Source organism: Cygnus olor, chromosome 1 (genome assembly GCF_009769625.2).
Source record: "Cygnus olor isolate bCygOlo1 chromosome 1, bCygOlo1.pri.v2, whole genome shotgun sequence".
Taxonomy (NCBI): domain Eukaryota; kingdom Metazoa; phylum Chordata; class Aves; order Anseriformes; family Anatidae; genus Cygnus; species Cygnus olor.
Window position 1 is genome coordinate 8,872,653 of NC_049169.1, and position 26,811 is coordinate 8,899,463.

Sequence of the window (26,811 nt, forward strand, 5' to 3'; positions counted from 1 at the left end):
CCCAGAGCTGGGGCCCTGGATGATGTGCATGGGGCTGGGACCTTCTCCGGAAGGCAAAACCGCCCACTGGAACCGTGTGCCTTCCTCCAGCTGAGACAGCAGAGGAGGGCATCCCGCAGTGGGGTACCAGACATACAGGCATCCGCTAAACAGCTGCACATTCTTCCCTCCTTTATAGGAAGTTAAAGTCAGAGTTAGGATGAGTGTTTCCCTGCATACATGAATCTTTTTTTGGTTTGGGGGGTTTGTTTGTTTGTTTTCATTTCAATTTAGTCATCTTTGCCAGGGACAGATACTTACAGGCAATAACTTCTTTATATCCTGCATGTTTTGGATGGGATTCAGCTCACTGAGCTTTAAAAGGCAAAAGTTAGCATCCTCTCTGAGCTCAGCCATTTCAGTTGTCTCTGCCTGTAATTTACAAAGGTGACACTTCCACGGGGTGACTCACCCCACCTATTGTAGGAATCTGTCTTAAAATAGGATTATTTATTGTCACTTTCTTTCTTTCCTCTATCAGTCCCTCTCTGAGAGAGGACCTGGATGAGTGTAGGTTAGGAGTTTGACTACTGGATGGTTGATGGTTGAAGGTAAATGAGGTGAGCACTGTCCTTTGTATCTTATCATGCCCCATATTTCTGGCAGCCCAGATACAAAGAGCTGCTGCAGAAAGTGTCCAGCTGTTTTGGTTTGCCTTTTCATTTCTTTGTTCTAGGATTTGCTACGCATTTGCTGTCCTCTTTTTCTGGATTTAATAATTTTCTCTGGAAGCATTATTAATGCATGAGAGGTTGTCCTGGCTAAAACTAGTGCTTGCTTTAGAAGGGTGAAAATAGAAGGCAGGTAACCTAAAGCAAACACGACCACCCCTGGGAACCAGCAGTAAAGGATCAGGTGTAGTAACTATTCCTACTAGACCACAGGAGCATGTTTAAAAAAAGCACGAGCAATACCTGAACCTCTGGTAGCTTCTTTCTCAGAGCTTCTGATGCCTTTAATTCCCTGTTCTGTTGCATACAGTCTAACTATGAAATTAATATGCGGGAAAACTTTCTATTGAAGTAATTAAGGGAGGACAGTGGTGTGTATGGGAAAACAAACACTGGTTTAAAATGATCACCATATAATTTATTTCCCATGCAAAGAATCCGAAAACCTAATTCGCAATTGATTTAAACTTGCTTTTCTACGTTATGGAATGATTACAAGAGATGAGACAAAGATTTCATTTGCAGAACACAATGTGCTTTTCAGTTCATGATCTCTTTTATTAAATTGTTTTCAATCTCTCATTTTTCATATCTTTTGTGGTGTATTTTTGTTTGGATTTTATTTTCAAGATCAGTGTTTTCCATTGTGATTTAAAATCATTAAATATTTGTGTTCCTTTAATTTGTTAGAGATTCTTCAAAATCTATTCCAGGAATTGGTATTGAGACATTTGTTTTTGCATTTGGCTTGCCAAGTAAAGCAATGAAATTTATTTTTAAAAGACCATATATTCAGGGTTTTGTTCGGTGAATGTGGATTCAAAAAAAATAATAAAATAAATCTATATGAAATTCAAAAGAATGCTACAGACGTATTTCACAGATTTCTTTATTTATTGGTTGTTTAATAAACTCCATACTATAGAAGCCATATTGGAAGTCATTATGTATTTATTCATGCTTAGAGATCTAATCTTCAAAGTGGCTTTAAAGGCTCTGAGGAGTAACTGAATATTTGCTTTAGACTCATTTTGAAATCCTCACTTAAATTTGTTGGGCCTGACGTCTTCATCATTTCATTTTTCTGTTAGTGCCATTCTGTAGTGTCAGAAAGGTTTAAAATGGAAGAGGCAATTGTGGCAGTTTTGACCAATAAATTTACTCTTCTGTTATGAAGGTGCATATTAAGCAGCCCTTGAACACTTTGTCTCAAGTCTTTGACTGTGAACCTTTGAATCAAGGACCCTATTTTTGTTCTCTGTGTACCATAAAGTACATTGTGTAAACTCCTTGAGGTGAATATGAAGTAATAAATATTAGAAAAAAAAAAAAAAAGTAAAGATATAATAAAAGCTATTAATAGTATTTCCCACAAATCACCAATGTGCTCTGTTTGCTCTGCCATCTTATGCCATACCCCTTACTACCTTTCATTGCAGCCTTACCTGGGACAAAGACCATGTATTTTATTACTGAAAGAATGTATTTCAGAGGCAAGGGTCTCTTTGCACTGTATTTTCATAAGCACTTCTGTTTAAAGAAAAATAGCATTGCTCCATGGGCCCTCAAAAGAGCTCATCTATTGCAGCACACTGGGGAATGTCTTAAAAAAAATCACTTCCCAAAGTATCTGGCTGATTCGTGCAAGACAGTGTGGTTGCCTGCTCTGTTGCAGTCTGGAGTCTATGGAATTTGTTTAATTTCTGATTGTAGTATGTAAGGAAAAAAGAAAATAAAAACGGTGAACAGGTAGAACAGAAGAAGATAACATGAACATGAGATCTGAATAAGACAGTCAAGAATATGGATGAAGTTCTTGGCCCAGTGAGATGCAGGCAGAGAGAGCCTATGAGATGCAGGCAGAGATAGCCAGGCTTTCTTTGTAAGAGACAGAAGTAATACAACTGCCATAGCACTCCTTGCAAAAAGCAAAATAGCCCAAACAAAATGTTACAGAATCAGCCTGGTTGAGGTTGGAAGGGACCTCTGGAGGCCATCTGGTCCTCAATCCAGGATACCCAGAGCAGGTTGCTCAAGACCATGTCCTTTGGCTTTTGGAAATCTCCAAGGAGGGAGACTCTACAGCCTCTCTGGGCAACTTGTTCCCAGGTTGATATAGCTAACATGTTTTGGTGCAAAACAAGGAACTATCTCCTTAAAACTAATTGGAGTTGTGGAGTTTGGTGTGCTAACCTTTGCTAACCTAATCTCAGCAAGGTACTGTGTTGGATTTTGTAGGTATAGGCAGTAGGATTGTTAAAACACAGATATGTAGGAAACTTTTAACTTGGGAAAGATGTCATTTATGTTTGAATTTTTAATCCTGTGGATCAATCAAAGTTCTTTCATTCGTTTGCAAGCTATCTCTAGTAAACAGTAGTGTATTTCTATACTCATAACTACTGAAATGTGTAATTAAATTAATTAAATTCTACCACGGAATTTGGGAAAAAACACTTAGCTTGATATTGGTGGTTAGAGAATGAGAGTGATATGGCAGACTTTGCTTCCTTTCAAACAAGAAATGATACCCGATGCTGCATATTTATGTAAGTGGTAGCAAATTGCATACATAAAAACATCACACCAAGAGTAAATATTTCAGAATCCCTGCTGGTTTTCTCTCAGAGCTTATAACGAACTTGCCACTGTGTGTCTATATAGTGATATATTTATTTCACTGAAAGATGCAGCATAAATGTAGATATTGAAGAAGAATTTTAATAACAGGACTTTTCTCTATATTTATAAAATCTTTCTTTTTGGGAACTTCTAGGAGCAAAGTTCATTGGAACTTTTCCCATCCCAGATACCTATAACCCAGATGATGACAAAATCTACTTCTTTTTCCGAGAAATATCGCAAGATAGTGGCACATCTGACAAGACAATTCTTTCTCGAGTTGGAAGAGTTTGTAAGGTGAGGGCTCTGTCTTTTACACTATTTAAAACAATGTACATTGTTTGAAAAAGAAAAAGAGAAAAATAAAAAAATTGGTTTGAGCTATCCTGAAATTTTTCAGAACATACAATGCTACTGCTGTTTGACATGTACTCATCTGAAAAATACTTAATATTGACTGAGTATATTTTATAAAAGCTAATATGCTTATAAATGAAAATCCTGTCTAAACGATGATGTATTGACCTTCAGATATGCAACAGTGACCTCTGTTTCATAAGCTTTCATTGAGGATTGACTTGATGTTGTGTACACAAAGGCAAGGTATTTGGATTTTTGTGAAAAGTGCTCAGTGAATGGAGGGATATACAAACCCATCTTTTCAACATAGATCAGTACATCCTTTGTGGGCATTACTGAGAGCTGAGGTCATTCGTTTGTTTCTAAGCATTCCTGATAATCAGTTTGGGTGGGACTGGTTAAAAAAATGCAGTTTCTGAGCTACATCCACACCCACCTGGAGGTTTTCTTTCCTATGAAGTGCTGTCTTTGACCTGTTTACAAGCACGACCCAGGAACTGACTCTGCTGCAGTGTAAGAAGTCTCATTTAGTTAGTGCCTGAATTGCTTTAAGAGATTATTCTCTTCACTTTCTCAATCATTATGTTTGTTTTTGCCCCTTATGAAAGATTTCTCCCCTTATGGTACACATAATGTAGATTTTCATGAGCTGCACTCTTTCTGAATAAGCATCTTTGTCAAGGGAAGAAGCCTCTTCAAACTGTAATGAGAAGATAAACCAATTCCTGTTATATGAAGGCAGTAAATAGTTTGTGATTGAACAGCCTGCTGGTTTTGCTAATATGTTCTTCCCGTTATAGTGGAAAGGTCTATTGACATCTGTGACAGACATACTGTCTCCTTTATCACATAATATTTTAGGAAGAGATGCAGTCAGAGTAGATGTGCCCATCCTGTTCTTAAGTCTTTAGTGAATCCAGGTGCACAAGAATTGCTGGGAAAAGTCAGAAAATGGGACTTAAAAGTTGTCTTCATATTAATAAACATAAACTCTGAGCAAATGTTTCTCATGTGCCTAACTAGGTATCAGCAACATTATTATAGCAAGCACATTAAGTGTGTACATTTCTGTGATATTTTGTTCAGTTGTTTTCATTTACTTGCATTTTCTGAGCAAAGCAACTCCTCTGGCAGTGAAAATAACCTTCTTAAGGAGAAACTTGAAAACTAATGAAGAAACAAAAGAGTTTGTGATTTGCAGTAAGATACATCTAGCAGAAAGGCACACAGAAAGCTAATGGACACACACTGAAAACAAAGAGCAGATACATGTGCATGAATGCATAAATCTACGACTGTTCTGCAGACCAGCAAACTCCTAACAACTGAGATTTCAGTGACCACAGCCATTTCACACTTCTGTCCTTGACCTAAAATGTTAAGAAAACAGGAAAAAAACACCTCATTCATAAATCAGTTCTCTAGTAGGTTTTTAGCCAGACGAAAGAATGGATAATCTGTAGTTGGGTATTTCACACTGGTGTGATTAATGGCAGAATGGAAATGCAAACACACATGATTTGCAACTAGACATGGCATTTGCTGATTATGAGAAAGCACTTAATGCATTAGAAAAAATTGGTAGACAACAATTTTCAAGTCAAGGGAGATTATATTAAACTATGATATATTAGCTAGAGATGTCCAACATCCTATACCTAGAGAATAAGCTGATAAGGTATCATAATAAAAGCAAAAGTATTGCAAGGAGATCCTAAAAACTGTGTGTAATCGTACCTTGCATGAGACTGAATTTGTAGGGTAATCATGTTAAATGGAAATAAATTGTTTTGAATTTTATTTTTAATAGTCAAACCAACACAACAGAAACTGGTAAGTAAGGTGATTATTATTAATGTTTTATACTGTCTTCTCTATTGAGTGCTTCCTGATGGATTCAGAATTCTCTTGATAGTTTATACTCGTGCATTTTTGTATGACTGTCTTCATTATCTTGCAAATAGTGAAAATTATTAAAATACAGGTAGAATTATTATATTTAATATAAGTTAAAATGCGCAAATAAACTCCTCTATTTACAGACTAAGATCCTCTGGATCTGTGGTCTGCTGTAACACCTCTGTTATGGTTAGTTCTCTCCAGTATGGGATCCATGTCTTTGGTTAAAATGATGGATAAAACAATTTCTGCTTGCACTGTCTCCTAAATGTGATCTGTACTGGATAAAGTTAAACCTTTGCTTTCTTTCCTCAGCAAGCATGGAGTAGCAGTGGATGGGAGGAGGTCAGCAATTTTTGAAATCATTTGCTTGGTGTAATCCCAATTTCTTTCTACTAGAGCTCAATTGCTGTCTACCTCACTGTGCCTTAGGGCTCCTGTACATTAAGGGCAGAGACACATGCTGAAATTAGAATAGGCTTTGTTTTTAATAAGGAGGTTAGTCAATGCAGCCTATTCTTTGGCTAATTTTCAGTGACTTAACAATACGGTCTCTCACTGATCTTCCCCCTTAGGGAAAATCTTCTCTGGAAAGCATTCCCTCTTCCCAGCTACTTACACACCCAGAAGATTACAATGCTCTCACTGGCAGCTCTTTGCCCAGAGTCAAACAGCTGTCACTTGTCCTGTTCATAAGACCATACTTATACTTACCGTCTCGAACTTGCGTTGTAATAACACAGCCACTATAGCAGTAAATAGCACTAATTTAGATTTGCGTCATCTGCATTCTGTAGATCACCAGGGGATATCAGTATGAATTGGGAGGAAGTGTTTTCAACAGTCACTTTCAGAGCCAGTTGTGTAATTTGTCATGGCAAATGGCATTTCCTATTTTTGGTTTGAGGGAGGTGGAAAAGTAGTATTGGCCTATCCATAATACCTGCTACTACTTATAGTATGTTTCTCCTTATGTAAAGAGTAATGTGTTTGGTTATTTGCTTTCTTTTCAAGAATGGTCATAAGTGAAGAGAGAGAATTACTATTAAATATTTGCCAGTGATATGTATCTGTTTTTTTTAAACATACAAGTACACTTGTACATATTACATGCATCATACAAACCTTAACATCTTAAAAGCATGGGTCCATATATTTCTATTTCTAGAAACACACGATTAAGCTGTTACAGCTCCACTCTCTTCAAGCCCACACTGCGGAACCAGCTTGCATTAGCCAAAGACATGACACAGTCATTACACACCGAGTCTGATTTTGAAAACAAAATGCAGCATCTCTGCACTGTGCCCTTTGCAAATAACAAGTCAGCTACATTTTTGTATACATGTCCACCACAAAATAATTACAGAATTGTAATTGCATTTAAGGACAACCTCACATATGCACAAATCTAACCCTAGAAAAGGTTTTTCTCCTATTTTTCCCACTCAAAGTGAGGAATAAAAATCCTAGCTTGCAGAAGCCCACAGAAATGTTTTGGATAAGGAAGAAGGTTGTTGGGGTTTTTGTTTGTTTTCTCTATAACATCACATTTTTTTCATAGTTAAAACCTCATTCTATTGGAATGGAGTGGAAATTAGCCAAAAGTGGTAGTTTGTCTGCTGCAGTATGAAAATCCTGTTTATTATTACAGCACTATGTATTTGCTGTGTTATAAGCTTCTCTGTAATGGCTTTGGTGACGTATTGCAAAAATTAGTGCATGCAGTCTCAGAGTCTGATTTCCAGGAGACCTCAACTGCCAAGAAATAAGACTTTAGCCCCTGATGCTGTTTTCATATTTCCCAAAGTGTTCAGCATCCAGAAGTGTCCTTTGTTCTAGTGGGAACAAGTGAGCTCTTTGTCCTTTTTTTTTTCTTTTTTTTTTTTTTTTTTGAGGGGGTGTGGGTTGGTGGCTGTTATGCCATTCCACCCTCATATATACCCAGCTGTACCTGGGGATGAGAATATACCAATTAGGCACAGCCCTCTTGGTTAAACTATACTTTCTAAAGGCATTGGAATGTAATCATTTTAAGCACTCCTGAGTCGAGAGTGCGGGACACACCCTGCATTCCACCTTAGGGTAATGTGATTTATTTCCAAAGCCATGAACACGAGCAGAGTTCAAGGCCATGACTTTGCCTCCCGTCTGGTGTTTAAGGCAATTTGTATTCCTGGAGTGGCAGCAGGGAGCTATTCCACCCCGAGCCTGAGTATAGGGTCTCCAGTGGGCTCTGCTGTGGGACTGCTGGCGTGCAAAAGTTGGGAGGTGTTTTTCTTGTCCTGGAAATAGTCTAGCCATGCCTTTACTGTGACTAGAGGTAACTGGGTCATTAACATTCTTTGTATTTCTATATCATGTAATGCATCACTGTGTAGATAATTGATCTCTTTCCACAAAACATTTGAGTTGTCCACACAGTGTAATGCTTTACCATTCAGCAATATTAGCTAGGATCCCGGAAGCAAAACAGCCATGTTAACGTGTTCTCAGCAGGGTTAATTAGTCTGGGCTCACCGCCATGCTCGTGTAACTATCCTACTTCCAGTTCTGCAGGCAACTCATTCCAGACTAGATTTAACTTACTGCGTATTACATGCTTACATACTTTCTTTGTCACCATAATATTGCCTAGCCACAATGCTAACCAAGGGTAGTGGCTTGTATATTTATTTATTTATTGAAATCTCTGTGATCATGATTAAAACCATTTAGAAAAAGTTATCCCTAGGAAAACTTTGGCCCTTGTTTGCCAGCTGGGCATCTTTGCAGCTGTGGATCCTTCAGCAGCCAACTCCTCCTGGACTTCCAAGTTTGACATTTTAATGTTATATGCTGTCTGAAAGTTTTCAAATATTGTAGAAAAGCAGATGCTCATCAAGATGATTCCATTTTAAGGGCTGGTGTGTTGGAGACAGCCCAGCTCCATACAATATTTGTTTTCTAACTGTGATGAATTATGAGATAAAACACCAGGCTTTGACAGGTCTTTTGGTCCAGCTTTCCTTATTGGCAAGGGTACAGGCACAGTATAGGAAGTTTGGTATGTTTTTGTCTCTCATGGGTGCATTTCAACAATGTAATTGGAGTTTGTTTTTTTGTTTTGTTTTGTTTGGGGGTGTGTCATGATTTGCAGATGAAGCAAAAATATGTAAGTTATGCTTATATATAAAGAGGTGTGACTGAATTTTACTGAGCCTCAGGGAAAATGAAAAAGAAATTGCAGTGTCAAGATAGTGCTTTAAAAGCTGGATTATGGAAATGCAGCTGCACAACCTCTGAAGCAAACTCTGGAAATCATCTCAGTTGCCTGAGACACTCATTGCCAGAACATGTTTTTGACAACCCAGCAGCTCAGAAGTGAGGAACTTGCAGAGTTAATTGGAGTGATGTACCAATGCATAATCCAAAATCCCGGAGTTCAGAGTGCTTTGAATCAGACTTTTGTACATCTTTAAGATAGTAAATGACTTTGTGATTTTGGAAGTTTTCTAATGTGACAAAATTAGCTCTCTGATTTTTTTCTTTCAGTACCATTAACATGAGGATGTACTCTTCATGGTTTACTGTTCAGGCTTTACTGATGTTTATTGAAATCTAAAGAGATCTGTAAGATGTTGACCTACCTTTGTTTTGTTCATCTGCTTTTCCAGCTCTATATCTGTGGTTGTGTATAATGAGATCACACTGGCCCACATTAGTGGCTTTAGGCGCTTGACAGTGTCAAAGCTAAGAAAGTAATTACCAGGCATCCACCTCAGTCGGTAAATGCAGATTAATATTTTTTTAAAGGAAGATGCAGCACCTTCCATCTTCAACCCAAATTGTTCTTTGAAGGCCATATTTTCCACTAATGATAAAGGGAGCTTTGGCATACTGGGTCCTGAGGATGTGAAATTCAAAACATTCCTATTTAAGAATGTGAAATTTTATGGCAAATTCAGGCCTATTTGTTCAGACAGAAGCCAGTTTAACCTAGTGCTGCCTCACACTGTTTTATGATACTTCTGTATAAGATTTCACAGTGCTCTTAATGCACTCAAACGTATAAATTCAGCCCTTCCATATGACACTAATTGCATGATCCTTCTAACCACTTGTCTTGCCTGTGGCTTCATGATCAAAATGGTAGATATCGTAAGTTGAAGTTTTTGTAGTGTTTTTTTTTTTTTTTTCTCACCTGTCATTTTATATCCTTTTATGTATTTATAGCATGTAATTTATAATAAGTATATATGAAACTACAGATAAAAAACAGGTAAAGGCAAGTCAAACACACTGGAATAAACCGCAAACAGATTATACCCCAAATTTAAGGTAGATTTTCCTGAGAAATAATTAACATTTTTGTTTGGTTGAGCCATCATCTTTTGCTCAATTCAAATTTCCACTGAAGTTAAAGTGAACAGCCTAATGACATGCATCTATTTTGTGTCAGCCTTTGAACAGTTCTGTTCTTAATATTGTCAAACCTGTTGGAGGTAATTTCAGCAGGGTTACTGAATGACCCTGCAGTATAATGGTACTTTATCACTTCAAAGCTTAAAAAGCTTAATTTTATTATTTCATTTGTCCCAAATCACATTCAGACATGTTCTCTCTTTCCCTCTCTCTTTATCTCAACCTGTTAGTTTCTGTCTCCCCCCCCCCACGCCCCATATGCTTAGCAACCATCCAGAAGTTCTCTTTGCTGGTTAGATTTTCCAATTTGGATCCCATCCGAAGTTAATTCAGTAGAAATGTCTGAGTGTGATGTTTAAACACTTTCCAAAATAAAAATCAACATTTTCCATAGTGAACCAAACAATTATGTATGCTTAATGTGAGTACATTACCATTCTGAATGAAATAACAGCAAATCCACTTGACGAGCAGGAACTCAAAGCTACAGTATAGTTTCTTACACCCATCGTTCCGACAGAAGGCATTTTCACACAGGTGTGGCCTATAGTCTCGTAGTTTGAGCTATGGTTTTCAGTTGCAATAACGACCCTCTTTCCACTTGTCTTAATGCCTAGAAAGATGTGAATGCCCAGAGTGGCATCCTTACCCATAGGTTTCATGTCAGCTTTCCAGTGATGGGTTGTGTGATCAATGGACTTGGTAATTTTGCCATAGATCCAGCTACCTGAGTTTCACTCTGGTTTCAAGCCAAAGGCTTCCCTCATTCAGTCCTTCTAGGCATTTACTCATTTCAGCCAGGAAAGTCAAAAACAAGCATTCCACTAACCACAGCACTCCTGCATGCTTCTGGTAATAGAGATGTGTGCCCCTCCTGTCTTAAGTCTGCTGTCTAGATAAGGCAGAGGTTGAGGCAAATGTTTATCTTTTCTATTCGTTTTGGTTTTAATATCTATATTTGACCCTGGTTGTGCAATCAACTTTGTACGTGCACAGTACTCAACAAATGATTTGATCCACAAGCTATAATCTTAGTCTATAGAAGATTCTAGTTAACCTCTCCAACTCCTTTCACACCAAGCAGTGTGGATTACACTAAGGGAATTAAGCCAGCCAGTACAAAGGTATGAGGGCAGTGAATCCGCTGCACTAATGCTGAGGACCATTTAGTCAAAGTGCCTGACACAATGGCACTGTCTCAAGATAGGGACAGTAAGTAGGCAGCCAGGACAAGGTATGCATTAGGCTCTGGACTGTGAGGGGCTATGATTTCAGGAAGGTGCTCAAGACTGTCAGCTCCCAGAGACCAAAAAGCAGTCTGGGGTTTTGCACATCTGTAATCTCGAATTATGGATTGTCTGTTTCAAGAGGTGATGGTATTCAACTCTCCAGAAAAATATGGAAAATTATTATAAAAGGATTCTCTGTAAACAGGTTTGCCTAGGGGAAAGCTTAATGGCCAAGCCACACAAATCTAGAGGAACTTCTCAATATGCTGTTGGAGGTGATAAGGGGCAGTTAGTCTGCTCTCTGAGACAGTCTGAGGAGCACCGTAGAGCTATCCAGCTGATGCATAACCCTGGTAAGCAGGAAGGCTAAATTTGTTCCAGGCTTTCTTGTTGAGGTGATGTGTGACTCAGGCTCTTCCTATCAGTGGTCCATGCACATTCACATCTTTAGTTCTCTTGTCTAATTTTATGCAGATGCTACTGCAGTGGTAGAGACCTTATAATGCACAGTCTGTAGGCTGAAGCATTTATCCCATTCTGCCAGGCCAGACTCTGCAAGGGTTGTCTCTGTGATGAAGCACATTATGCACGAGGCCGAGTCCTACACACATCACGATCTTTGGATCAACTAGCTCAAGCAGAAGAAACACTATAAACTAGCAATATCCACTGTGGCCAGATGGGTTGGTGTCTTATATGAAGCAATATGCAATCCTGTAATAAGAAGCTTTCCCTGTGAATGATCTGGTCATCTCATATAAACAGCAGAATTACTAAATAGTCACCACTCTCACTTGCAGATGGGAACTGTGCATATAGAGATGAACTGACTTTCCAAGTTTACTCTAGGTATCCATAGCAGAGAGCAAGCAGTCACAGATCTAAATTGCATGCACCTCCTTTCTCTTGTTTATATTGCAAGTGTATTTTTATTCTCTCTCAGTCAGACTTCATGGATTGCTTGATGGTTTTGGACCTGAACCATAGCCTGCTGAAATCATGGGAGGAATCTTTTCTCTGACATCAGAATGGTTTAGACCAGAACTTTTCAACCTAAATTCATGAAGAAGGAAGTCTTACTTTCCTGTGTTATGTCAGTAACTGACAGAGTTGGATAGGGCCAGAATATAGAAAATAAAACCTAATAATTAAAAAAAAAAAAAAAAAAACTAACAATTTGAAGACAGAAGTCCACTGATAAGACTGTTGACTGTTTCACTGTTTATAAACATAATTGAAGTCTTCTAGAAGTGTATTTTTTCTTGTTTATGTCCCCCCCGCCTCCCCTCCTCCCCATAATGTACGATTTTGCTGCTGGGCAATGCATTTTTTTCTGGTGGCTTTGTAACTTAGCTAGACTGCCCAAAAGGGAAGGGCTCCAGGGTCTTTTGCAGTTTCAGCACTTTTTCCCTCTTTTCTCCAATATTTCCTTTTACTGAGGCCAGGAATTCACTTTGGATGGTCCTTTTGCACATCTTGCCACTGGCTCTAATTAATAACCTGCTTCTAGAAATTCCACTCATTGTCTTTCTTTTCTTTTTTTTTTTTTTTTTTTTTTTTTTTAGATGACTATTCAGGATAATTACTGTCTTTAAAGTTTTATGAATCACAGTGTTTGACATCTTTGATGTTGATTGATTTTCAGAAAACTGCACTTTTTTTCTAATGTTCAATTTGTCACTGTTACTCACAAACAAATAAGAGATTTAAACCCCAATGATGCAGATGTTCTTTAGCTTTGCTGCCATCTGTTTTCCTGCCAACACAGTTATTTGTGCATTTCAATGAAGCTACATTTATATTATATATAAGATAAAATAGAACAGAAAATAGGAGCAACCAAAAGTTTTTAAGTGGATTTTTAAATCATTTGTTCATTGACAATAGTCTGATATTTTTTATTTTCACAATAAGCTGGTAACTTATCACAAATCAGAGTTTTTGAAAAGCAAGTTGTTTTGTTCTTCTGTACATAAATTACAGGCCACAAAGTTGAGATTTGCATAGAAGTCTCCAAAGGAAGACATTTGATACGACCTTATTTTACTTCACAAATTTTGCATTATTTTGCATTATTATTTAAACAACATTCTTTATTGCTTTCAGAAAACCATATATTTACATGCGAACCTGGGTTCATTGAAGTTGTGCATTAAATATTTAAATTCTTACAATAGCTTGGTAGTAATTGTTTTTTTGTTTGTTTGTTTTTTTGTTTGTTTAGAACAAACTCATAACAAAAGGATAAAATTTGAAGATTTCTGTAGAATAAAAGTATTTTTAATTAAAAATACATATTTAATTTATTTTTAATTTATTTCAATTAAAATCACATTGGATTACTTCCCCACTTTTGTAGATAATTTCTGTGTTTAGGTCTTTTTGTTCTTTTTGGTATTCTTTCCTCAACACATGACAGATTGAACTGCCCACCTTCTAGTTGGCAATTATCTAAATCTCTAACTCATGCAAACACCAGCAACTGAGATTTTACAGGCACTTCTTCCTGTTAAAAAGAAGGTATTTCAGACGGAAGTGTTGGTATCTGTTGCAGTTTGTGAGATTACGAAGCAGTAAGTGCTAATTAAACCTTTATTTATATTCAAAAAGAAATATGCAGTCCTAAGTGCCTTCATCTGTAATGTAACAAAGTTTATAGTAAACACTGCTAATCCAGTGTGCTTAGAAGTGATATTTTTGGAGATAAAATTTCAGATACTTGTGGCTGCTCATCTGTTACAAGGAGATTAGTAATGTTTTGGGAATGAAGGTCGTGTTCATTCTGCCTTCCCCTTCTCTCAGCACTTAAATTTTTCTTGTCTTGTCTCATCTGCCTAAAATATTTACTGTTCTTTGTCTTCAGTATCAGTATCTCTTGGCCGAAATAATTTCAATGAATCAAATTTAACACACATTTCTGTCATTGTTGAGGCCAGTCCTTGCTTGGTGTAAAGAGGTCCAGCAGTCATTTAGGATGTGGAAACTTTGTGCTGAAACCCTGTTCCTGGACACTTATGCATTGACTGGTCTCTGCTTTGGTGATTTGCTCTCTATCCAGTTTTTCTTATCTACTGACTATCCAGCCGGTACATCTTATTATATAAATACCATACTTTACAACCAGCTTGCAGTATTTGAACATTAACTATTGTCTTCATTTTGTACCAACCCAGTCTCAAACAGATTTTCAGGCTGTATGTCTTCTGTCCAACCTTTCAGAGGCCAATAATAATGAACTATGATGGTCCAAGGAATCTGTAGCAGAGTAGGCAGATATGATTCAAAGCTAATGAGTTCGTACTAATGTGGTCTGAAGGTGAATAATCGCATGTTCTCCAGCAGCTGAAGCTTTGAGACATATCTCATAGTCTGACCTAATATGAACCATAAAATATTGTTAGGAAAGGAGGGGGACACCTTCTTCAAAGCATAGAGATGTTCAGAGATTTCTCAGACAACTGCTACTTGAGAGCCCAGGAGCACAAATATGCCTAAATTGTTAATAGGTTTTGAACCCTGTGCTTTGAGCTGAGCTAACACCACCTGTAGATAAAACTGCCACAGCCTTTGGCAATTCCTGCACTTATCCACCAGTGAATCTTGAACACATTTTAGGAAAACAAAGACGCTGCATTATTCAGAGATGACACAAAGAGTTGAAGAGTATTATATGACTGTAAATCAAACTAAAAAAATAACAAAATTTAAAAAAAGGAAAAATTTCTAAGAAAATGTTCATTTTGCTATATTCAGCAAAAGCAGTAGGAAGAAGCATGTTGGTGGGTATGTCAGTACAAGTACAAATTTTTAAACCACTGAAAGGTCCTTTGTGTCTCTGATTTCTGCAGCATGATTTTTTTTAACACTCTGACCTCAGAAAAACTTAGTAAATCATGAAGTGCTGGCTGGTCATTGAATTCCCCTTGCTCCTTTGTATATAGTACAGTATTATTGGCACCATTTGGATCTATCCTTCAAACTTAAGGCACACTTCGTGAATGTCTGTACTAATGTCTTTTAAATTCAAGTAACATGGTTAACATCACGTCCTGGCTTGAGAGTGAGGAAATACGGATATATCTTATACTCAGTGGAATCTTATACTTTAAAGCACATAGCACTTGCTAAAACTGCTTCCTTCAAGAACAGGATTTGGTTCACACTACTCTCTAGGAACTCAGTGGAACTACTGATACATTTAAAATAAGCATTTACAAAAATGTTCTGTTGGATCACAGCTTAAGGGTGGTAAAATACAAGTATGTATTTTCCAATCTCTTGCAGGAGCTCAACTCCTGCAATGGCAGGAGCCTGAGCAAGACAACTTTTTTTTTTTTTTTTTTTTTTTCCCCACTGCAGCCTCATCATATCTTGCTTCCTCCTCTGTTCTTGATCCTAGCCAGGCTTTTAGAGACATCTCAGGAGCTAGTGATGCTGTTCCCCATCCACCAGAAACCTAAGTGGATGCCCTGCAATACGAGAATTGCTTAGCTAATCTGAATTGCCAGAGGAAGAAAAAGCTTAAAGCATTTTGGTTTTTAAGATTCTTTCTTGCATCTTCATAATTGTTTGGTTTTAATTAGTCCACAAAGTTTATCTGTCATGCCTTTGAACAGAACACACACATGCAGAGCTTATTTTTCCTATTGGCTTAAGGCTGCTAATTTTGACACCTTTGTAATAAATCTGTTGGCTAGATGCAAAGCTCCAGGCTTGGCAGGACTTCAGGAAATCAAGAGGGGAGGTAGCAATTCTTGTAAGAACATGAGTTCCAAAGGCGATAGATTAACAAGAATAATTTCCAGCTGAGCTAACCTATTTAAAAGTAGCAAATGCATGAAAAGGGAAGCTGGAAAGGAAGTACATTACTAGAGAAGTGTTACTCCTTGTGAGGTGAATTTCAGCACATTAAACCATCTTTCTGAATGCCTTTAATATTTATGATACAGCCCTGAAGGGCCAAATACAGTCCTTGGAAATACTGCATAATACCCTTATAGTTACAAAGAGAAAGAGAGAGAGAGAGGAAGGAAGAGAAGGAAGATAAGGAAAGAAGGAAAGAAAGAAAGAAAGAAGAGAAAGATTTCTCCTAATAAATCCAGAGGGGACGAATATTTATGACTAAATTTGTCGTGCTTAATTTTACAGCACAGGCCCAATAAGCTTCAAAGTTTGTAAATGAAAATAAAAAGGCATCTCCTACAGCTAAGAGACTACTGTTGGTGATAAGAACATTTCTCTTAAAGGATTGAATTCATGGTGCCTGCTGGAGTAGCATTGTCCTTAAAGATGTCATTTTGAAAAACCTGGGGCATAAATAGCACTGTAGAACCTAAATACATCAGTTATATGGAGCCAAAGAGGACAGATAAATGTCATTCAATACATTCTTCATACGCTCAGTGGAAGAAGAAAAGCTCTTAAACAGACACTTAAATTGAGCTTCCTATAATTTAAAACATTCTTCTAAGTGCCACTCCTCCCACTCAACTCCTTTTTTTTTCTTTCCTAACAGTCTATTACTACATTTTTTTTTCATATTCCTTCTCATAATGCTCATTATTTTGAACAATTTCTGTCATAGTATTCCATTTCCCTCAAAGAAAAAAAATGGAAAATGTCTAAATATTTTAGAAATATATTAATTTCTTAAATGTAGCTAAATGGAATTAGTATACCTTTAGTGTATCCTTTCACCTACATAACTGAAGCATGTGGGATCATAGGATCAATAGAAGGACACCTACTCTTCAGAAGGATAATTCAGTTTTCAAGTGACCCTCTATGATGTTTTTCTTTCTCTGTTAGCTAAAGGGAATTTGGGCAAGTGTGCTCATATCTTGGAAACCTATAGTAAAAGAGATTTAAAAAAAAAATCCTTTCTGTGGAGGAAGAAATGATGTTTCCATAACAAAGATTATTGAAATAATATGACTGTTTTTCCCTGGAATGCATATATCTGTGTACTATATAAACAAAACAACACAGTACTTACATCTCTGGAACAGAGGAACAGGTGATGAATATATCCTTTCCTTTCCTTCCCTTCCTTCCCTTCCCTTCCCTTCCCTTCCCTTCCCTTCCCTTCCCTTCCCTTCCCTTCCCTTCCCTTCCCTTCCCTTCCCTTCCCTTCCCTTCCCTTCCCTTCCCTTCCCTTCCCTTCCCTTCCCTTCCCTTCCCTTCCCTTCCCTTCCCTTCCCTTCCCTTCCTTTCCTTTCCTTCCTTTCCGCTCCGCTCCCTTCCTTTCCTTTCCTTTCCTTTCCTTTCCTTTCCTTTTTTCTTTTTTAAATCTATCCAGAATGTTCTGTATTATTTTTGAGTGTGTAAACAATTCTTGAAGAACCATTGATTGCAAAAATTAGCATTACAGAGAACAAGAAATCACATGATATGACATATGCTTCACAGCATTCCAGCTGTGGAGCTGTTCTGAGAACATTGCAAACAGATTTGGGTATAATTAGGAGTTTTTAATTGCTCATTGCTGAGCTGAGAAGTGACTACTCTAGCTACTTATAAAAAGGTTGTCCTGCACTTCATATCATGTGTTAGAACTGCTCTTATCTTTTTAGTAATTTAGTCTTTTCATTTTCTTTTTACTAGAATGATATGGGAGGTCAACGGAGCCTAATAAACAAGTGGACTACTTTTCTGAAAGCCAGGCTTGTGTGCTCAATACCTGGTCCTGAAGGAGCAGACACACATTTTGATGAGCTGCGTAAGTTGAGTTATCTTTAATGGCTTATTTTGTCATCAGCTTTGCTTGGTTTTGTTTGTTTATTTGTTTGTTGGTTGGTCATTTTTGTTTTTCTTTTTAGAGAAGTACCACATCTAATTCTGATTTTACTAAATTTCCAAGTAGTTCCCCAAGTTGGAAAGTATATTATTTATTATAATAATATTATAATTCTATATAAAAAACACACTACCTGCAAATGGGCAAATGTCAGAATATTAGTACAAATTCGCATGGCAGAAATTAGACAAAAATATTTGTTATATTTTTACAAATCTTCAAATTATAACTGATAAATGTAGAAATGTTCAATGGATGTTTAATAAAAAATAAATAAATATGCTCCCATTACAGAAGATATATTCCTGCTTTCTACCAGAGATGAGAGAAACCCTCTTGTATATGGAGTCTTCACTACAACAAGGTATGTATTAGGAACATGTTTACCTCTGGAAACAAATGCAGAAGACCTTAATTGGGGATAGATTAATTATTTAATGAATCTCTCAGCTGTTTATTTTATTGAGGTGCTTTATGTAATATTGTCAGGAAGGAAATTATTATTTTGTTTCTGTAACATTTGAATTAAGTGTAAATAATAAGGATAAGTAATATACTGCACAGTGCAATTACAAAGAAAAATTGCCAAGACACTCCTTAACTAAGAAGCAGCCACTACTGTGGCTCCATAGAATATATAATCACAAAAAAATATTTAGAATTGAATTGAATGTAGCACAATTAATGACATAGCACATGAAGTAGCTGAAATACATGCCACTCAACAACCCGGGATGGTGTTCTTTGGGAAAGTGAGTTCTTATTTATTTATTTATTTATTTATAGAAAAGTACATAGGAAAAAAATAATAATAATAAAAAAGCAATAAATGTTTATTTCTAACTCTTTGATTATCTGGTAAATGCGATTTTAATTCTCAGGCACGTCACCTGTGTTATCATTAAAATACAGACTTACGGAAGTGAACATAATTTAATGTCCCTCATCTGTAGAAAATTCTAAACTTAATAGTTAATAAATGGTATCTGGAACCTGCTGAACACTAGAAAAAATGACAGTCTATGAGGTGATCGGAAAGGCTAAGTTCAGGTTTCACCTGAGCAAAGCTTTACACTGTAATGACAGTGACATTAAATTTCTGTACTTATCAGACCTGTCCACATTGTCTGTTATTTAGCACCATTTATATCAGCTCTCAGGTGCAGGATTGATCGAAAACCCATCTCACTCAGTGGAATTAATGAATTCACTGGATGAGGTGTGCACTGAAGATGTGCTTATCAGTCTGTCTTCTTTTTGCAGCTCCGTCTTCAAGGGCTCTGCAGTTTGTGTGTACAGCATGGCAGATATCAGAGCTGTTTTCAATGGTCCCTATGCTCACAAAGAGAGTGTGGATCATCGATGGGTGCAGTATGAAGGTCGTATCCCATATCCCAGACCTGGTACAGTAAGTGTCTCCTTAATTACATACTTCTATTTTTACTCAAAGGCAATCATACTTTTCTCCCCTCCATGGACTGTCAATTTATATTTTCCACTCAGGATGTTTCAAATTATCCTCACAACCCTTTCTCTTCTGTTGAGAGCTCAGACTTCTACCTACCCTTTTTCTGTTTATATATATAAATATACATTTTCCATTTCTCTGAGATTGTGTCCAGATTGTCTATTTCCTGATTGTCTCCTATTGTGGTCTCTTACTGTCCAGCTGAATTTCCATCTGTTGGGATCACCTCTGAGGCACCAACACTTTATAAAAAGCCAAAAACATTTCTTTATGGAGGATTAAATTATGATGGGGTATTTTATTTGGAGTTTTGTATTTCTGTTAACTTTGTGTTTGTTAAAATCACATTCCTTGAGATATGGTCATTGATTCTATTATGTGTGTTTGCGCATGTGTTGTGTGTTGAAATAAAATAAAGAGTTAGTTGCTACAGATTTTGTGTGACGGAAGACAAGTAATAGGAAGAAAAGTGAAGTTTAATATCTGGAAAAATCTAAATACAGATCTGTTAGACTTGAGATGTAACAATCAGGTCAAAAATGTTGAAAGAATACTAGTAAAGAATTTCTGTACTTCTGTCTTGATATTAAATGTGGAAAAGCATGGACCTATGTTACAGCTGAGGAGGAAAAGGATATGTCTAAAAAAATGCATTTACTTTTAAAACATCAGCAAAACTTTGAGCAACTCTTGTTACAATTACTGTAAAAGAGAAGTGATTTGAGAATATGACAGGTACTGTCCAGGACAGCTTTACATTATCTTGGTCTGGTATTCATTGAACTAGCAGTAGGGAGCTGCATAAATCTAGCCAAATGCTGAGCTACTGAGGTTGGACTGCTGCTTGTACCTTGCCTAGAAGCCACCTGGTTGTCTCTACACTATTTCTCTGACATCTGCATTGGTGTAACCGTTGCTTCAAGCCATATTATCTTGCTTATTTACCTCTTTTTTTCACACCATTTCTTGTATCTTTGTGTTTTCTTCATCATCCTTCCAGTGGATCCAACTGATTGGTCCATTCCCTTGCTCCCTGTTGCACTTGGTCATCCTTAGCTTCAGCAGGTCATGCCATGTGCTCTGATTATCTCCTCTCAGAGCTGCAGGCGAGTAGGGAAGGAAGGCTTTCCATAAAGAGTAAGGAAGCTCCAGCCTAAGATCTGCGCTGCTGGAGCAAATAAGCTCCTAATTTAGACACCGCAGGCTTACACATCTCTCTCTCATGCAGAATATATGGTGGCCCCAGAAAAGAAGATTACATTTAATTATTTTATTATTATTATTTTAGCATGCGCAACTCCATTACTGGTTAAGAAGTGCAGATGTGTTTAGTTTTAAGTACAAAAATGGTGCCAGTGAGAACAATAGCTGGTCCCATGGTATCTAAAGAGATTAAAATAACTCTCTTGAAAACCTCGCAGTGCCCCATAAGGATGAACACTCTGCACAGATAGACGGGTCATAAGCTCATTGCATTTTTGAGTGTATTAGCCATCACATGGTTGAGCTGGGATTCGCAAGGAAGGAAACATGTCATGCTGAAGCATGTCAATGCTGATCTTTATCGCTGATTTGAATATCCACGCTCAAAAGTATTTTAAAAGTTGGAAAGTTTAATGTAAATGGATATTTTCCATGAGCAGCCCCTTAACTCTCTAACTGCTTCCTTTAAACACCTGATAACGGCTGTGAGAAAATGGTCTCGTAAAAATCCTTAGGAACTCTGTACCCAGTGGATTTCTGTAGGAGTTTGTCTGACCAGGAGCTGAGAAGGGAAGTGGATTTTACTGAAGAAAGTTCTCTGAAAAGAGATATCTGTAATATTTACTGTGTAGATAAGGTAAACATATTGCTGCATACTTATTTATCATTAGTCTTACTGAGCTGGAATAGGCTTGGATTACAACATACTTCAGGCTTGGTAGTTTAAGATAGCGTACCCAAATAAGAGGTGGATTCACGCCATGCTCTCATCCTGAAGTGGAGTACTCCAGACTTCTGGATCTGAGCAGATTTAGAGTGGGATCTGAAAGGGCAGCGCAGTGCTCAAAGGCAAGGAAAAGAAGCAGCACATTACATGCCCACAGAATGCTGCAGTGTGTCTGTATGCTGAAATGTTCTTCTATAAAGATTAATTTCACCATTTCTTGCCAACTATGGGGTGATTCAGGAATGAGCAGAACAAAACCAAAGAGGGATAATCTGTCCAGTTTTTAGAGTTACTAGAGCATTTTTGAAATTTAAGCTCTACTTAAGTGTTGCATAAAGCTTAGCATAGCCAAAACTGCCCTATTTTATATTTCTAATATTTTAAGTTTTGGCAAAGTCTAAAAATGGCAGTACTAGGAAATGCATTTCCTTTGATGTTTGGCTTTGCAAGAGGCATTGACTTCCTTTTCAGCATTTACACAGAAGCTAGGGACTGCTTACCCTAACTTAACTTTTTGCTCAGCTGCCTTTATCTCCTAAGTAAATAAAGCTGTTCACTATAGAGGCTGTGACCACTTTGATACTGAAATTTTGACAAAATGCTTCCTGTGTCAATTTGTGTTGGAGATAAACTCCCAGCATGACCATGACATCATGCCTTGGCAATGCTGAGCATCATGAGGGTGATGCAGTGGGGTCTGCCTGCCCTCTGGCGTCCTGCGAGACCCTGGCCAGGCTGACTTGTGATCAGATGCTGCAAAGCATGCAGCAATTCTACTTCAATTTCTCCCAGCAGCGTTAAAGAGCAAGTGGAAATGGTGAAAATTAAATGGAAGTAAGGCTTGAAATCTATTTCAGTTTGGAAGAAGAAAAAAAAAAAGAGAGAGAGAGAGAAAAGAATCAAGCAGCTGGCAGCCTGGTACAAAGGGCTATTTGAAAACCAAGAAAGCTTTTGCTTTTTCTTCTTTAGATGCCTCAAAATTGGACTTGCATATCTGCAGCTGTCCCCAAATAACAAGTCCAGTTTTCTTCCAGTCTTTCAGGGTTTCACCCAGGAAATTATCCTTTGATAAAGAAATCATCAAGGACTTTCTTTAAAATGTGTTCTGTGTTCTGAACCAGAGTTTTCATAACACCCTCCTAGTAATCACAGAAGATGTTCAAACTTTTAAATAAGATTTTCAGTGAATTAGAAGAAAACAGCGGTTCTAGCCTATTTATATAACTGTAACTACTGTACCAAGACCAGATTTTGGGAGGAACATCAGTGTTTAAAGATGCAGATTAACACATAGTCTGGTATGTCATAGTGCCTAGGTATTTAATTGCTATTCAAGGCAAGACTGAGTACAATGGATCTAGATTTCTGGATCAGCAAAGTAAGAATCTTGCAGTTTAACTGACTTAGCTACAAGAAGCAGCCCAGTACAGAAGCTATTGCTTTTCTCCATTTGTGGTGTTATATCTCACCTCTTTCCACTCCAGATCTGAATACCAATATATGCTTCTGAGCTTCTGTATTCTTTGTTGTTCTCTCTTTTTTAAAAAATAAGTTCCTTCACCCTCAGATCTTTCTGTGATCTTCCTCAATTTTTCTTGTCTTTCTCAGTTGCTTTTTCTTCCTTTCTTTAGTGAAATCCCTTTATTTCTTCTGCTAATCCAGCGCAAAGGCCCATCAAGATGTGGTGTCCATCCCATTGGGACTTGGCTGAGCCACAGAGAAATACTGTCTGCCAAAAGCCTCCCCCTGTCCTCACGTCTGGTTAATTTTCCTGCTTTAATAAGCATGTTCATAAAACACTGAGGGTTGCACAGGTTTCCTTTGTTATTTTTAGACTTATCTTTCTCTTTCACCTGATCTTTTATGGGATAGACTGCATTCTTTGCTTCTCCAATTCCTCTCTCCTTTGATCTCACCACTGTAAATGGGGCTGCTTAATTATGTGAAATGTTTCACTTTATAGGTTTATTTTCCTGAGAAAGCCTCCTCCACCTCCTCCTACATACCAACATGTTCCCCCCAAACATGAATCACTTCTCAATTCATAGCAGCCTTTCAAAAGGCTGTGAACCCAGTCACCTTTCCAGTGTGCTGAGGTCGGCAGAAAATTGCAAAGTGCCACCTACAAAGTCAAGTTCACTCACCTAGCTGGTCTCAGATGGTTAACCTCACATTAATGTTCTCTTATGTCAGCCTTTGCTATCAGCAACACAGGTGTGTTAAATGGAAAAGCAATACAAGGAGTTCAAGACAAACATTAGAACAAACCCCATACATCGAGTGGAATACAGTCTCTAGCTAAAAATAAAAATAAATAAATAAACAAAAATAATGTTAGGGATTATTATTTATTTATTCATTTATTTATTTATTTTGTGCATATTTAGGGGGATGGAGTGAGATTAGATGTTGATTTCATTTAAAATTTTGGCTGTTTCTGTGTCCAGCAGAACCTGACTCAATCTCCTCTCCCCTGTCTTCTTTCAGGCTTAAGCTGCAAGGCTGTTGTGAACATCTTTACAGGATGGACAGGCGCATTACGTCCATCCTCTAGAGAAACACTAAAGTTTTAGAGGGGAATGTCCAAATGCAAAATGTTTTGTGAAGCTCTGATCAGACTACAGAGAAAAAGCCACACAGTCTTTATGACACTCAGGAACTCAAGTTCCTTCTCCAGAATGGATTAGTGCTGAGTCTCCAGCAGCACATAAATGCTTAAGCCCCAGGAGTCATCTCTTGGCTGCCATCTAAATCACAGAATATCCTAAACTATAAGTACCCAATATTCTAAGGTTCTTCTGGGCATCATACCAGTTCCTCAGTGCTACATCTCAGTGGCTCATTCCTCAGACTCTGCATTTCTCATTAAACTTATATGCACATAAAATTCAATTTGTTGGGTGGGTGGAGGATCCTCTTTTAACACAGAAGTGACTAGCTGAAGGTATTTCTCCTGTTCTCTGCTTTTTGCTTGATGGTTCACTGATAACAGAACTCATTTGGAGTCTGGAAGGCTCTACGTTGCACTGCAGGAGAATGCTGATTATATGGCCATATTAACTCCTTTGTAGTTAAACATTAATTAGCTGAGATCATAAGCAAAAAGGACAGTGTCAGTATTAGCGCCTGGCTGCAGTTAGTACATTCCCTCTGAGGGAGGGTCTGGTTCTCTACTTCCTGCTGCATATAATATAAAATAGAGAGCTTTTCAGTGGAAAACAGATCTTCTCCATTCCTGGTTAACATCCGAGCAATATTCTTTCTACTCTTGGCTAAGCTGAGACCTAATTATCCCATGAAAAGTGAAAACACTTTCAAACAGGAAGGAGGGGGGAGCTCCCAGAATGGCTCTGGTCCATGTGTCTAGAACAAATGGACACCTCCACCAGAAGGGAAGCCCAGGCTAAGGCATCTAATTCCCCCAAATGGGAGAGATTTAAGAAGTATTCCATTCCTTTATGTTTCACACTGGCTACTTGAGATGATCCCAAGAGAGTGTCTTACTGGTATGGTGCTTAGTTCTGCTTGTGAAAAGCATGAAAGTTTCCAGCCTGGAATTGAAAAATCTCCCCAGCAGATGCCTACTTCAGTCACTGTTATGAAGTCCCTGTTGTGCACCTAACCTATGTGTGTTTGAATCTCATTGTTAAGTGGGTCTAAGGGTAAATGTGACAAGTCTCGTTTAAAATGGGGTTTTTGACGTGCTTGAAATTGAAACTCTTGTAGTTCACAGGGAGCATCATTCTGTTTTAAAATGGTCAGCAGACAACAACACTGCTGAATTAAAGATACATAATTAAATGAAAAGGATTTTTTTTTTTTTTTTACATACCTTAAATCTAGATTCCCAAATAATTGTCACAGTTTTAATAGGTGTTAGATCCAGCAGCTCTTACTGACTTCACTGGCTGGTGTAAAGCACTATGCATTTTGGCAAATTGGATGTTTATTTAGGAGCCTAACTTCTGGCACCAGCTTTTAAAAATCTTGGCCAGGGTTCTCATATAATGTTAACACAGTCACACCATACATCTTAGTATTGTGTGAGATCTACACATCCAGCACTCTACTAAGTTGTAAATTTAATAAGATGAGAGGAGAAAAAAAAAAAAAAAAGAGAAAAAGAGAGAGAGATGTGCAGTATTGCTAACTTAGAGCCTACTTGCTTTTACTTGAGAAAGATTAGCCTTAATTTACCACTTCATGATTGCATTTGGATACAAATAAAAGATGAGGGAATAAAAGGGTATTTTTGCAGATCACCTGGGCTTAGGACTTGGTCCAGGTTGATTAGGGTCAAAGTGAGCTCATACTGAAGGCACTGGAAAGGCTTTAAGTTACTACTGAATTGATTCTTTAAAAGTTCATATGGCAGTTTATACAATGTTTGAATAGAGATGTTCTTAACAATTCTAACTCTGTTTCTGTTTTGGAGGCTTGTTTTTGTCTTTTATTTTTCATTTCTGAACATGTACATTTAGATAAAGATACCATTTGTGACAGTGAACACCTAAGCAACTTTGAAGAATAAATTACATGGTGAATATATTTCCTGCAAGATTCCTATCTAGCAGTACTAATTTTACTAATTTATTTTTTCTTGACTTCATCTATCTAAAAGAAAAATATCTAATTTGAGCTAGTTGTGTAGACTTCTCTATCAGAAGGAAAGAGACAGTCACCTCCTTTCTGCAGTTCAAACACAGCCAAGATAATTTAGGTCAGGTGAGATGAATCCCATGTCTGTTGCAAAAGCAGAAGCCGATGAGATAGCACAATGATGGTACTCAGAACTTTTATGGAGTCAGACTCTCTTGCAGTCCACATGAAACAACCCTGGCAGTGTATTCCTGTGACATTTGATATAAATGCAAATATCTTATTGTCTCCAGTGGAAGATGTCACATGTCTGAAACAGCATCTGGTGTTGCTGATGTGAATAAATGTGAACTGGGCAGAGAACACTGATATCATTATCACATGTGACATACACCAGGATATGAACTCACATTTTCAGAGGTGAAAGGCTGCTTCACTCACCTACTTGGCCATAAAGCCTTTATCTCTGTGCATCCTATTGATTGCTATGAAAGGAAGCATAAACCTACAGGAATTGTTCTGTAATGATGGGTGGACACAGCTTCAAACAGCTGCCCGAGGACTTTGCCAAAGGGTGGCCCAAATGAATTTTTCATTCCCTTGTTCCATCCATCATGCCACAGTTAGTGATGCCTCTGGAAATAGCTCCCTTGGCCAAGCATAACAGGGTTACACCTGCCCAGCTGCTCCTGGTGGTCATGCTGTCTTAGGATGGGATCCAAAGCCTACTGAAATAATTGGAAAAGTTCCTATTGACTCAAGTGGATCCTTGGATCAGACCCTTAGTTCTTGTT

At 37.7% G+C, this 26,811-nt stretch overlaps 1 protein-coding gene across 1 annotated transcript in view; it reads left to right on the forward strand.

The window, feature by feature from the left end:
• Positions 1 to 26,811, forward strand: part of SEMA3D (semaphorin 3D) — a 107,833-nt gene that overhangs the window by 52,589 nt on the left and 28,433 nt on the right. Inside the window, 4 exon segments of the mRNA XM_040548169.1 lie at positions 3,487 to 3,629; positions 17,828 to 17,942; positions 18,315 to 18,384; positions 19,284 to 19,428. Of these exon segments, the coding sequence (XP_040404103.1) occupies positions 3,487 to 3,629; positions 17,828 to 17,942; positions 18,315 to 18,384; positions 19,284 to 19,428 (473 nt within the window).